The sequence below is a fragment of the Protopterus annectens genome, chromosome 8.part1, assembly GCF_019279795.1.
Source record: "Protopterus annectens isolate FY-2018-M chromosome 8.part1, PAN1.0, whole genome shotgun sequence".
Taxonomy (NCBI): Eukaryota; Metazoa; Chordata; order Ceratodontiformes; family Protopteridae; genus Protopterus; species Protopterus annectens.
The window spans coordinates 528,167,029-528,182,894 of NC_056742.1; the positions used below are offsets into that span (position 1 = coordinate 528,167,029).

The 15,866-nt window shown below is 41.2% G+C and overlaps 1 protein-coding gene across 3 annotated transcripts in view; it reads right to left on the bottom strand.

Moving 5' to 3' along the window:
- Positions 1-15,866, bottom strand: part of DUS2 (dihydrouridine synthase 2) — a 1,571,638-nt gene that overhangs the window by 1,213,992 nt on the left and 341,780 nt on the right. For all 3 annotated transcript variants that reach the window (XM_044082049.1, XM_044082046.1, XM_044082048.1), the window contains one exon: positions 3,933-3,993. In XM_044082049.1, coding sequence (XP_043937984.1) covers positions 3,933-3,993 — 61 coding nt within the window. The remainder of the gene's footprint in view (positions 1-3,932; positions 3,994-15,866) is intronic.

Consider the following 15,866-nt stretch of genomic DNA (forward strand, 5'->3'; position numbering starts at 1 on the left):
AACTGAACTGTTGGCCACTATTTTCTCTTCTGTCTCAGTTTTCAGCTTCTTCTGATTCCCTCATTTGCTGTCGCAACAACTGTCTTGCCAGTATTCAGTTTCATCCCATGTGCCTTCAGTTTTGCATTCCATTCCCCTAACTTTTGTTGATGTTTTTCTTCTGCTAATACATGAGGTAATAATGCAAGATCAGATGTTACAAAATAAAGACTGCACATGTACTGGATGCAATCAGCAAACTGCACAGGACTATGCTCCATACAAACTGTGCCCTCGTTTATCAAACAACAGCCCTTCCTACAAAAGGCAAGTACAGATGGTGCCAGTAGTGCAAGAAACTTGCCAGCTTATGAAGTAATCTTAGCAGTGACCACTAAATCAGTTAATATATGTCTGTATCACTGTTCCTACAGCAATTAACAGCAAAGAACATGCCAACTTACAAAGTAATCTTAGCAGTGACCACTAAATCAGTTAATATATGTCTGTCAGTGTTGCTACAGCAATTAACAGCAAACAGGAATCAAAATTGAGTATGTTCACTTTACTTTTTATTATCTGTAAAGCAGGTAATTCCACAAGGCACAACTTCCTCTTTGGGGGGGGTAATACAGAAGCAATGACTTGTTAAGCAACTTGGCTGAAGTGACACAATAGGTAGAAGGTAAACTAAGGAAACATGTCAATCACTATGAAATGAAGCACAGTGACCCAAGGAATCACACCCAGCATTACAGTATGAAGCTCAGTGACCCAATGAATCATACCCAGCACTACAGTATGAAACACAGTGACCCAATGAATCACATCTGGCACTATGACATGAAGCATGGACACCCAAGGAATTACACCCAGCACTATCACACCCAGCACTACTGTACGAAGCACAGTGACCCAAGAAATCACACCCAGCACTAAGGTATGATGCAATGTGACCCAAGGAATCACACCAAGCACTACAGTATGAAGCACAATGACCCAAGGAATCACACCCAGCACTACATTATGAAGCACAACGACCCAAGGAATCACACCCAGCACTATGGTATGAAGCACAGTGAACCAAGGAATCACACCCAGCACTATATGAAGCATGGAGACCCAAGGAATCACACCCAGCACTACATTATGAAGCACAACAACCCACGGAATCACACCCAGCACTAAAGTATGAAGCACAGTGACCCAACAAATCACACCCAGCACTACAGTATGAAGCACAATGAGCCAAGGAATCACACCCAGTACTACGGTATGAAGCACAGTGACCCAAGGAATCACACCCAGCACTATAGTATGAAGCACAGTGATCCAAAGAATTATACCCAGCACTATGGTATGAAGCACAGTGACCCAAGGAGTCACTCCCAGCACTACGTTATGAAGAACAGTGACCCAAGGAATCACACCCAGCACTAAGACATGAAGCACAGTGACCCAAGGAATCACACCCAGCACTAAGACATGAAGCACAGTGACCCAAGGAATCACACCCAGCACTATGGTATGAAGCACAGTGACCCAAGGAATCACACCCAGCACTACAGTATGAAACACAATGACCCAAGGAATCACACCCAGCACTACAGTATGAAACACAATGACCCAAGGAATCACACCCAGCACTACGGTATGAAGCATAGTGACCCAAGGAATCACACCCAGCACTACGGTATGAAGCACAGTGACCCACGGAATCACACCCAGCACTATGGTAAGAAGCACACTGACCCAAGGAGTCACACCCAGCACTATGGTATGAAGTACAGTGACCCAAGGAATCAAACACAGCACTACAGCATGAACCACAGTGACCCAAGGAATCACACCCAGCACTACATGAAGCATGAAAACCCAAGGAATTGCACCCAGCACTACGGTATGAAGCACAGTGACCCAAGGAATCACACCCAGCATTACAGTATGAAGTTCAATGACCCAACGAATCACACCCAGCACTACAGTATGAAGCACAATGACCCAATGAATCACACTTACCACTATGGTATGAAGCACAATGACCCAAGGAATCACACCCAGCACTATGGTAGGAAGCACAGTGACCCAAGGAGTCACACCCAGCACTACAGTATGAAGCACAGTGACCCAAGGAATCATACCCAGTACTAGGGTATGACGCACAATGACCCAAGGAATCACATCCAGCACTACAGTATGAATAATGACCCAAGGAATTACACCAGTACTACGATACAAAGCATGGTGACCCAAGGTGTCACACCCAGTACAACGATAAGAAGCATGGATTCACACCCAGAACTACAGCATAAAGCAGAGTGACCCAAAGATGCCCAGCACTATGGTATCAAGCACAATGACCCAAGGAAATCACACCATGCACTACTATGAAACACAGTGACCCAAAGAATCACGCCCAACACTACAATAGGAAGCACATTAACAGCGCATAACTTTAATGTTCTGCACTAAACTGGCAGAAAATGAAGCAAATATACTTTGCCAACACAAGACGTGCTGCAGCTGAGTCAACATAGTGGCACAAAAAACTTTGGTCCTCACTATATCCTTGACAGCTTGGGTTAGATTACTATCAGATATGCGGCAGGTTTCAGATGAGAGCAGCAAAAGCTAGCTCAACCATCATCAGGGAGAGTCCCACCATAAGAAGTCCACCTGATGAAGACCTGACATTGCAGTGCTCACAATGGGAATTTGAAACGGCACAAGCCTGCCAAGGACAGTAGCAGGGAAAGAGGATTTGTGGAAATGCACATCCAGGAATTGTACCTAGATTTTTATAGAAGGGGTGCTACAGACATTCTACAAATTATCTCCTAACACACACTGGATGAATGTCAGGATCTCCAGCCATCACTCCCCTATTCCTCTGTCCTGGGATGCTGAAACTGGGAAAACAAATAGCTAACATGGATAGTGGGGACAAAAGTCACAAAAGGGAATGGGATCCAGATATATTTGGAAGAAAAAAAGGAAATGCTGTGGATGTGCTTAAGAAGCTACCAGAATGCAGCAGTCAGCAGATGGAAAATAAAATACCAGAGAAGTGATATACAGGTTCATAGATAACTACTGACCTAGGAATTTTAAGCCTAGCCAATTGCTCTTCCAAAGATGACAATCAAACCTTGTACCTTGTTTTTATGAGGAAAAACACCTTAACCAGCACCCAACCCTCTTGGTGATCACATGATAACTAAATGACAGTCTCTGCTTCCACAAATGTGGACTACATTTTCTGTAGTGTGATAAAGAAGTTAAAACGGAAATACTCTTTAACATGGCTCCCTGCATGCTTAGTAAATCATAAACAGTTTTAAGCCCTTTCTCCTGCTTCCTTTTATTCAGATATATGCCAATTCAGCACTAAAAGGCTATACAACTGCAAGTTTGTCAGCTTGTTAAGCACCGCAACAGAAACATCTTCTTCAGAGCAAAAAAATATCCCCTTCAATAGGCATGCTGTTCTAAAAAATCCACCTGATTAAAGTGAGCTGTGGCAGAAACCCGTAAGAAGTACAACCTGCCTCACAGAAACATGGACACCAGAAATCTGCGTTCTTTCTGGTCTGCTATGAACTCAGACCAAAAACTATTAGCTTTGATGTCAAAATACATACGATGTACCATGGGGTCTTTTGTGAGTTTCTATCACTGTTTCACATCAGTAAAGTTTTACAAACCCAGTACTGCTGTTTGATTCTGGGAAATATCCAGTGAAGCTGAAAATTATGTGCTTAAGTCTGCATGTTTGCTTCAACAACACTACACAGACAGGAAATTAAGTAGAAAAATCCAACAGATTGCTGTCCTCTGTAATGACAAAAACTAGTGGAAACCATTTTCAAATGTAGATTTTCTCCTCCCAACAATAGCATTTTTTGCTGCATTTAGTTCAAAATGCAAAACACAATATATACATATTTTGTTACCTTTGTGGAATATTCTTTTGGGCAGCCCATGTTAACGTCAATAGCAGCAACATCATTTTCACTAGAAGAAAAAAGCACCACTGTTACAAAAATTATACCACTGCCTGCTTATCAAAACTTAAATAAATTCATACATATTACTGCTGTTGCACTCCGAGTATATGGCAGCCCACTATGATATGATCACAAGCATACCACATTCAGTTTATACGAGCTTTCATTACGAAGTCACTGCCAAAACAACACTGTGAGAAAACAAACACAGAACCAAGAAAATGTCAGTCTGACTCAACTGATAAAAACCAAAAAGACTACCTGGTCTGTCCATTTCTGCACATAACTTAATAAGTAAAAAGATCTCATTCAATGTTTCTCTATATCACTGCAAACACAGTCTACCCTAATGAATTTTTACATCAAAGCTAATAGTTTTTGGTCTGAGTTCACAGCAGATCTCATTAAATGATTCCCTACAACACTGCTAACACAGTCTTACTCTAATTAATAAAAAAATCTCATTCAATGATTCCCTACAACATTGCTGACAGTCTAGAGAAATAATTTTCATAACAATGAGGGTTTCATACCTCCACAACCACTAACCCCCAGTACATATTACTATTAACTCTAGGTCTTTAAAAATGTACCAAATATGAGTCATCAAAAAAAATTTCTATTAGTTGCAGTCATATGCAATATGCAGAGTTAAATGTATGTTGTCAGAAAAAAAAAAGTCTCTCTCTTATTCAAACAACATTTTCCCTTGTGCACTGCGGTGGTGGTGCTGTGGTAGCGTTGTCACCTCACAGCAAGACGTTGCACCATTCGATTCTCAGCTAGAGCGGCTTCTGTGTGGAGACATGCGTGAATGGGCGTACCTTCGTTGAAGGTTGTGCGTCAGGGCTGGCAAACTCGGCACATAAAAAATCTACTGCCAATCCTTAGCAGACCGGAGTTCCGCTGTGGTGACCCCTAACCGGGAAAAGCCAAAAGACACAAACAATTTTCCCTTGTACAGTGTAGAAAGTGTCTTATTTGTCCACTATATCATTAAATTCTGCCACTGTTTTTGACTCTAAGATCGCAGCCAACCACCACCTTTCTGTGAAGTTAGATTTTGCTGTTACCCCCAAGAAGTTATAAATAATATACCCTCAAATTGTCCTCTTATTCTCATGTGTCTCCTTTCTTTTAAAGATAGTATTCTAAGGCACTATATGAATTCCCTTTGTGTACTATAACATTTCTATTATGGCCACTCATTAAATGCTTTTCTGCCCTCATTCACTGGCTCACAGGTTACCACTAGGCTGTTAATTGGATAGAGTATTCATAGCCTCCGCATCAGCAATTCCATTACTTACTTCCCTTTTCCATAAGGGAAGCAGGGGCCAGACCTGGAAAACAATTTACTCTTACCCATTCAATCATCTTGGTTGTGTGTGAAGAGGATTAGTGATCTATTTTGTTTAATATAAAGGGAAACTATGTTCCAGAGAAGTGGAGTTATTTGACTGAGGCATCTATCATGACAGCAGATTCTGTTCATTATAGTGGTGGTTTAGAGCTTTTGACAGTTTCTGTAAACATATCGGAGGTCACATAGAATTGGGTCATTTCAGGCCTTGTAGGCAAGGCAAAGGTCACCCCTTTGGAGTCTGTAAGAGACACAGAAGGGTAACAATACTTTTAAGGTGCTCCATATACACTGTGGAAATCATGCCCTTGATTTGCTTGGTGAGGGAGTGCAGGGTTTTTCAAGCTGGATCGTGTGTTTGGGCAGATACATACCACAGATACATACCAAAGGGAGCACTATATTCTATTATGAGCCTAATGAGACAGAAACAGAGAGAGACTGCAATGTCCTTGGACCTAGAAGATATTCCTTTAATAATAATCTGGGTTAGGTAGAATGAATTTCTGACAACAATAAGTATACGGTGGTCAAAGGAGAGTTAATTTTCTACAAAAGTGCCCACCAGATCCCTAATGACTCTGACAGTTTTTCTGTGGGGGGGAGATTGCCGTTTATGTAGTATGTGTAGGGGTGCTCACATTTCCCAAAGAAAAATACTAAACCTTTTACATTTAGTTTGTAATCATCAGAAAACTTTACCAATCACAAACCCTTAACATCAGCTTTAACCTCAGAGAAGCAAATATCAGCAAATATCAAATAGAAGTGGCTCTAGCACCTAAACTTGCAGATACCCCACTGGTAACAAGCATTGTAGAACACATCATTCTCCTCAGTCCTAAAAGACTGGCTTCTTATGCCATCCAGCAGGTTATGTAAGTCTTTATATTTAGGTTGATTAATTTGTCAATAATACCAAAATTTGGAATGGTGCTTGCCTCCATGGCACAGAGGGATGGAGCCCATACTGTGACCCAGGCAACCAGATTTGGATCAGTGGTCTTGGCCCTAAAGAAGCTAAGCAGACAGGGAGAAGAGTGAATGGTTATGGCCCAATCACTTCTCCAAGGGGAGTGAGGAAGGGAGCGGGCACTCAAGGAGCCAATAGGAACTGCAGTTTCTCTGCTGGAGACTCAGGAAATCACTTCCCATGCTTGAAGGGAGGTGACCAGGCTGCTTGGTGGCAATGTCAATTGTGGAAATGAGGGACGACCAATGTGGACAGAGCATTGCATGTACCCCTTCACCTCTTCAAGCTAATTATACGCAGGAAATGTACAGCTAAGTAGAAAACCACTGAACCACCCCAAATGTTATCCTAAATGATGGCTGTTCTCAGTTGACCATTGCCCAGGTGATGGGAAATGAATGGGATGATTGGCTGGGGCAGTGGTCAATGCTGACAGCCAGTAAGATAAAAAACTGCAAAAATTGGAATAGTATAGAAGGTATTTTGCCAGGTAAGGATAGGCAGTGTGTACTGACCTGCTCCAATCCAATAGCTCAATGGCTTTTTTTCAAAGGAGGCTACTATGTTTAGAAGGTAGGATTCCCCCTTTTAGGGACACAAACTGGTTTGGGTTCAGAGATGGTAAGCTACCAACACCTTTGGTTATCAGTTTCATAATTATGTACTCCAACACTTTAAAGGTTGGTAAGACTTACTGGTCTGTAACTGCCAGGATAAGAGGTGGGTCCATCCTCGTGAAGGGGATGACCATGGCTGTTCTTCACACCTCTGGCTCAAAGCCAGTTTCAAGTGCTGATGTTGAAATGGAAGTTATGTACTTAACATAACACTGAATCTTTTCATCCTGGTCCATTCACTATGACTGATGGTTATTGAACCACCTCTGCCTGATCTGATCAGGCCCTGCTCGTGCTCCAACCTTTCAGCTCTTTTAAGATTTTCCTTCCCATAATCACCCTGTTCACTAATTCTCCTCACACTTAGTTTGCTGACTTGTGATACTGAACTATGAGTTATTTGAGATAAAGGAGAGAGGATAGAAGAGCTTCAAGTGTCTGCCAGGGCCTCAGAAAAAAAAGTTGATAATTTGGAAGGGGATGGATGGAGGGATGTCATATCAGAAAGACCAGAATGAAAGGATCCAGCATTAAGTAAGTAAATAACTTCTGTATCCTGTTCATCCAATCTGTCTAATCTAAGTGATGGGTCAGAGTCCCAGCTACCAAAACCCCAGCTAGCATCATGGCATGATACCTTTAAAGAATTATTGTGCTGAAGGCCAGTCTGGATTTGGAAATTATATCCAGCTTACATTGTTTGCCAAAAGTATGTAATTTAGACCAAGTTGCTGCAGAAAAAAAAATACATCCACAGAATTTCTGAAAAAGGCTGTTAAAGCAGTCAGCAACCTTGTTGACTGAGCTTTAGGTTTAGCTGGTGTACATCTGTTCCCTCTTTTAAAAGCAAATGAAACAATCAAAAAGCCATCTGAATAAGGTTACTTTAGACACTTTTTGTTTGTTTCCTATGAGCAAAAGAGATGAACAACTTTTATCTTTTTGAGTGCTTTGGTCCTACAGACATAGAATTTCAATTATCTATGAACATCTAGAGTGTGATGCACATATGTTCCTCTAGTGAAGTGGTTAGAAAAGAATACAAACAAATCTATAAGCTGGTTCAAACTGTTCTCTGAAGCATATTTGAGAATAAACGATGGGTGAGTTTATAGCCACCAAGGAGCAATGAGAATCATGGTGGCTTTGTTTGCTGTCACTTTCTGTAAGAATCTGGACATTAATGGCAGAGAGGAAAACGCATAAGAACTCCAGAAGGCCACTGCCCAACTACAGCATCTCTCAGGGGTCATACCCTCTGGACAGATCAAGGCAAAGTAGTTGTTGCATTTGGTGTTGGACTTTGCTGGTGATACACAGAGATCAAAATAAGGTTGGCCCTACTATCTGAATGCTGCTGGATTAACAGACTGTTTAGGAGAAATCAGGATTGATCTGCTGAGCCTGTCCATAAGGCTTTCCCTTGAATGTGTGCTGCAACTAGAAAGTGCTCTGAAGTGCTCCCCATTGCAAACCCTCATGAACTCTTGGCAAAAAGTTAGGATCTGGTTCTTCCTTGTTTGTTGAAATATCACACTGCTGACGTGTTGCATGTGCGAATGAAAATCACTCTGGAGGAAGACGGTGCATAAAATCAAAATATTACTTTTTGGCACAAAAAGTATCTTTGCATGCATAAACTTACAGAACACTACTGGCCCAGACATTAGTTTTCTGGTCCAAGTGTGTGTGTGTGTGTGTGTGTGTATATGTATATGTATATGTAGGGTTTACATTACAACACTGAATGCCCTTAATATCGAAGCACACAACATTGAACAAGGAACATAGAACAAACCCGAAGGCTCAAAATTATGAAATCGGAAACCTCGGACTCCCGTAGTTGGCCCTTGCAAAGTTACACACCCTGACGTCACTGGGAAATGTTAAATGTGGAGAACGTGTGCTACGAACCACTGTTCAATAGCAAGGTAAGCAAAACACATAACATTGAAATGTTACATGTGAATGTATTACCTCCACTGTAGTGCAATCTCGGAGTTGGAATATTTAAGTACGGGAGTGTGGGGGGCACCCTCACATAAGAAATAGTTTGTAACTTGTTTGTGTCTTTGAGTACCACATAATGTAAATATTTTGTTTTTTGTACATAGTATGTATGTAGTGTGTTAATCGTTGTATGCTACTATGCCGGTTTTGTTTTCATAGGTTCATAGATTAGTACTAGGCTAACTGCCCTTGTATGCCACTTTCAGCCTAGCCAATTACCCCATGTCAGAATCAAACCCTGAACCTTCTGTTTGTAAGGTAAACACATTAACCATTATGCCAACCTCCCACCCCTCATATTTACTTTCTGTTGAGCATAGTAGATTACTTATGTATTTGTTTGTAGGGTACTTGCATTAGGTGGCTGGGTTGTGTTTTGACAGTTAAGGAGGCATGTTTTGTTTGTTACGGTTAGGTTTCAGGTTGCACAGGTGAGTGGATGGCCAAGTGTTGCTTTTCGTAGATTCAGTTTTTGGAATTTTGTGCTTTCGAGTTTCTCAGTGTTCAATGTTCCGTGTTCGATGCTGTTTGATTCGATATTATGGTTGTTCGATGTTGTGATATAAACTCGTATATGTATGTATATGTATATATATATATATATATATATATATATATATATATATATATATATATATATATATACATATACATATATATACATATACATATATATATATATACACACACATATATATATATATATATATATATATATATATATATATATATGTATACACACACACACATATATATATATATATATATATACACACACACACACACACACATATATATATATATATATATATATATATATATATATATATATATATATATAGACACACACACACACACACACACCTTTGTACATGGCTGGGCTCATTTCTTACTTCCTCCATCCATATTCAGAGGGCTGGAAGTAAAATTTCTGCCATGTTCCACAACTGCTGCGATGTGAGTGACACATTGAACAAGACAGGCTTACTACTGCAAAAGGAGTTCTGCTTCCAACACTTGCGTAACCACTACTGTCACACCCTCTCATACCAAATATTAATATTGCAAACAAAAATCTACAGACTTAAAATATAAGGTGGCTACACCAGTGCCTCATAATGAGGGAAGCCTTTCACCCACTGAGGGAAACATCTCCTTTTTTTCTAACCTATAAGTTAGTATACTTTGCTGCAGCAAGCTTAATGCAAATGAGCACAGTTAAACAAAAAGTAGTCTGTGTGTGTCTTTTGTAGTTCCACATTACTCTTCATCTTCCACCACGAATGTCTTCTCCACCAGAGGGCCAGCAGTCTGGACCTCTCCTCACAGTGATATCAGACAGAAAATCAATCTGTCTTTTGACTCAGATTAAGGTTTACTTGCAACAAAATTCAGCCTACTACAACAGAAGTGTTATGACTTGACAAGTGAAAGTTTGGTTGTGCACATATCTAGAGGTGTGCAATTCCTACATCTTGAACTGCAGTTCTTAGCAGCTGCCTGTATGTAACAGTATTATTACAAGATATAGGAGTTTCTAGTTCAAGTTTGCTTAATACTTTATTAAGTAATCTGTGCTGATTGTTTCTACAGTTAATGTAACTGGGCTGTGTATGAAAAAAGGGTTGCAGTGGTCTATTTAAAGTATCTCTGACATCACAATATCTTCAGTCCTATTACCTTAGTTGGGTATTACTGACAGGAAGTAATAATTATTCATGCAATGAGACATTCAGCCTCGCTAAAAAATGAATATCAAGTGCATCATGAAAAGTGACAACTTCATATCTCAAAGACTCGCACTCCTATGGAATAACCTTTCTCTTTCAATTAAACTTGACTTATACCTTTAACACAGCATTAGATGAAAGCAGGAGCACCTACAAGTTCCAGCATGGAGTCTGCGGCATCAAGAACCTCACTGGTCAACAGACCCTGACTAGTTTATCAAACCTATGAACCTATAAATCTTATACATTTTGTTTTGGCTTAGGCTCTCTACTTGACGCCCATGCAATCGGGGACTACACAGCTCACTATCAGCTACGTTCTGTACATCTTCTCCACAGCCACCATACATTCATGAATCTTATTCTATCAGACCTCATTTCATTGATCCAATTCAGAATGACCAAGCTATTTTATGACTGCCACTAGAACAGCAGTCCTAGTCTTCTTAATGTAAACACACACTTTGGTTGGCCAAAAGTGAAAAAGATACCAGCTAGCTACAAGTAATTGTCAGTTTAAGCTCTATTGTGCATTTCCCAGCTCAAATAGATGAGTCTGCCCGTCCACTCTCACTAGAATTGCAGTCTCAGAAGTAAAAAGGTATTGGAAACAAATAAAATAAGTAGCTATAGCAAGTAATTCTCAATTTAAGCCTCCCTGTTTCCCAACTTGGACAGACCAAGCTACCTTTCTACTGCCACTAGAATTGTAGCCCAGCCTTCTTAATGTAAAAACACACTTTAGTTAGCCAAAAGTTAAAAGATACCAGAAACAAGTCTAACAACTAGCTGCAAGTACTCGGAATGTGATTCAAAGGCAGACAAGACAGCAATGAGGAACCCAAACACACACTTTAAGGCAATTTCAAAATATACTAACAGTCTAACGGGAAGGCCTTCCCAGTTTCTTCTGTCAGAAACCAGTAAGATGAGCAGAGGGGATAAGACTGGGAGGAGCTTCTAGGGCCAGGTGTACAGCAGGGGCAGGAAGCTCACAACCCTCCAAGTATAAAACCAAAACAAGAACAGGAAGTATGGGAGGGAACTAAACTCAGAAAAACACCCAGAACCAGAAAAGAATCTAAAAAGCAAAGCATACTATAACAATGCCTTAAATTAAAAGCTTAAATGTATTTCCCTGACTGCAAAAATGTAGTCCAAATACTTTTCCTCTCAACTTGCAGTAGTCTAAGGAAGGTCTAAGATGGCAGACTGCTTGTATAATGCAAAATATCAGGTGTGGCTGGGTTAATTACCACATACTGTAGTTATAACTTACTCAAAAAAAAACTCAAGAGAACACTTAGGCCAAGTAGAGAAACCAAAAAGCAATGCAGACTATAAAATGTCTTAAATCAATAGCTTTAACTTCAGATAAAAAGCAAAAACACACAAAAACTAATTAAAAGGCAATATACATGTAATTATAAATATATTTCTCTAAATTCAAAAATGTAGTCCAAATGCTTTTGTTATCAAGCTTCAGCAGTTTCAAGACTCAGATGGCAGACTGCTCATGTGATACAAAACACCAGGGGGGTTGGGTTAATAAACACAGACTGTAGTTGCAATCAGCTATAACAAACTCAGAGGGGAAAAAAAAGCAATGCAAGCTATCAAAATGCCTTAAATTCATTTCAGTGTGAGTAACTGGCCTGTGCCAGCAAGCCCATCTCAGAGATAGATAATGATGGAATTCAGTGGGAGAAACTGTCAAGTGCCAGCCTGCCCATCTCAGACAGACCCAATGAAGAAACTCAGTGGGAGTAACTGGCCAGTGCCAGTCTGCACATCTCAAAGACAGAGAAAGAGACAGACAATGATGGAATTCAGTGGAAGTAACTGGCCAGTGTCAGCCTGCCCATCTCAGAGATGCACAATGACAGAATTCAGTGGAAGTAACAAACCAGACCACATTATTCAGAGACAATGATGCAATTCAGTGGGAAAAAACTGGCCAGTACCATCCTGCCATCTCAGAGAGACGGACAATAATGGAAATCAGTGAAATCAACTGGCCAGTGCCAGCCTACCCATCTCAGAGAGCCCATGACCCAATTTAGTGGGAGTAACTTGCTAGTGCCAGCTGTCCCATCTCATTAAGAGACAATGACATAATTCAGTGGCAGTAACGTGCCAGTAGCAGCCTGCAAACTTCAGAGAAACAATAACGGAACTCAGTTGGAGTAACTGGCCAGTGCCAGCCAACCCATCTCAGAAACACACAATGACAATATTCAGAGGGAGTAACTGGTCAGTGTGCAAGCCTGCCCATTTTACAGAGGCACAATGACAGAATTCAGTGGGAGTAAATGACTAGTACCAGCCTGTCTGTCTCAGAGAGACACAATGACAGAATTCCATAGCAGTAACTGGTCAGTGTCAGCGTGCCCATCTCACAGTCAGAAGCAATGAAGGAATTCAGCCGAAGTAACTGATCAGTGCCAACCTGTCCGTCTCAGGGAGAAAGAGACAATGATGGAATTCAGTGGGAGTTAATTGGCCAGTGCAGGCCTACCTATCTCAGAGAGACATAAACATGGAATTCAGTGGCAGTAACTGGCCAGTGCCAGCATGCCCGTAGCAGAGACAGATAATGACAGACTTCAGTGGGAATACTTGGCTAATACCAGCTTGGCCTTCTTGGACAGAGCGAGAGAGAGACAATGATGGAATTCGGTAGGAGTAACTGATCACTGCCACTCTCCCATCTCAGACACTGACAATGGCAAAATTCAGTAAGACTAACTGGTCACTGTCAGTCTGCTTGTTCCAGAGAGAGACAAGCACAGTATTCAGTGGGAGTAACTATGTAGTGCCAGCCTTCCCATCTGAGAGAGACACAATGATAAAAAACAGAGGAAGAAACCGGCCAGTGCAAGCCTGCCCATTGCAATGAGACACAATGATGGAACCGAGTATGAGTAACGGGCCAGTGCCAGCCTGCCCATCAGACAGACACAGTGACAATGATGAAATTCAGTGGGATTAACTGGCCAGTACCAGCCTGACTATCACAGAAAGACACAATGACTGTAGTCAGTGAGAGTGACTGCCCATTTACAACCTGTTTATATCACAGACAGCAAAATAATTCCCTGGGAGTAAGTGGCCAGTGCCAGCCTGTCTACCTCAGAATGACACAATGACAGTATTCAATGAGAGCAACTGTCCAGTGCCAGCCCAGCCTATCCATCTCAGAGAGACACAATGATGTCATTCAGTGGCAGTAACTGGTCTGTGCCAGCCAGTCCATCTCAGAAAAACAATGACGGAATTCCATGGGAGTAACTGGTCAATGCCAGTCTGCCCATCTCAGACATAATGAAGGAATTCAGTGGGAATAACTAGCCAGTGACAGCCTGCCCATCTCAAGAAAGAATATGATGTAAATCATTGGGAGTAAATGGCCAGTGGCAGCCTGCCTATGTCAGAGAGATACATTGACTGAATTCAGTGGAAGTAACTGGTTATTGCAAGCCTGACCATCTCACATAGACACAATGATGAAATTCAGTGGGAGTAACAGGGTAGTGTCCGCCTGCCCTCCTGTGCGAGTAAATAGCCAGTGCCTGCCTGCTTTTATCAGTGAGTGACCATGACAGAATTCAGTGTGAGTAACTGGCCATTGCCAGCCTGCCCATCTCAAAGGGACACACAATGACAGAATTTATTGGGTGTAACTGACCAATGCCAGCCTGATCATGCAAGACAATGATGGAATTCAATAGGAGTAAATGACCAATGCCAGCATGCCCCTTCAGAGAGGGACAATTATGGAATTCAGTGGGATATCTGACTAGTGCCAGCCTGCCCATCTTACACAGAGACCAGGATGGAATTCAGTGGGTGTAATTGGTCAGTACCAGCCTAGCCATATCAGACACAGACAAATGATTATATCCAAGGGGAGTAACTGGCCAGTGCCAGTCTGCCCATCTCAGACAGACAGTGATGGAATTCAGTGCAAGTAATTGGCCAGCGCTAGTCTGCCCATCACAGAGATGATGGAATTCAGTGGGAATAACTGGACAGTGCCAGCTTGCCCATCTTAGAGAGACACAGTGACAATATTCAGTGGGAGTAACTGGTCAGTGGCAGCCTGTCCATCTCACACAGACATAATGACGAAATTCAGTGGCAGTAATTTGGCAGTGTCAGCCTGTCCGTCTCGGACATAAAGACGGAATTTCATGGGGGTAACTGGCCAGTGCCAGCCTGCTCTTCTCAGGGAGAAACAATGACAGAAATCAGTGGGAGTAACTGGGCAGTACCAGCCTGCCCATATCAGAGAGAGACAATGTTGGAAATAAGTGGGGTTAATAGCCAGTACTAGCCTGCTCATCTAAGAGAGAGACAATGATGGAATTTAGTTTGGCAAGGTGTCCATTCTGAAGAAAAGTGGCATCAGGCAAGCAAATTTTGTTAACCAGTATCACAAGGTTAGGGCGCCACGTCATGCAGGGACTAATACTACCTGTACCACAAAAAGCCCACCAACCTCTCTGGTAAAAAAAAAAAAAAGGGAAGGCATGAAATACAAAATATTCCATATTGCCTAGTATCCATTACAGGGTGAAGTCCTAGCTCAAAGAACAAAGCAATTTAATATAAGCAGGTAAAGTACCAAGAAAATAATGGCTGTAGTCCTTAATCCTTTTTGGTCTCTTCCTGGACAAACCAGTGTGTGTCAGCTTTGTCAAAATGATGCTGAATCAATGCCTACAACTATATTTCTACCATCTTCTACTTACATTGCTGCACTCATGTTAATGCTGAAGCAATCACTTAGCATGTTTATTTATTTATCTTGTTTTATTTACCAGGAAATTCTGTCTGGGAACTGAAATGCCCATTTTCAGCAGAGGCCCAGGAAGAAAAGATCCACAAAAAGGATATAAATACATTTTTGACAATTCAAAAGAAAAACAGTCAACAACTATTATTTGCAAATTATACGACAGTAAAATGTAAAAAAAAAAATTATGTACAAAGCATATCATATTATATGTTTTCAAGACATTGTGAGCAGAATCAAAAATACTACATTAACACACTTGTATAGTATCCATAGTGGACAGAGTTAGGCCTGCATACTTCAAACTGTAATGTGGTATACTTGCAAATGTATTGCCTTCCAGGTGATACTCTCGGGAGGTTGTGAATTGTTGCAAGTAGTTTAAAAGC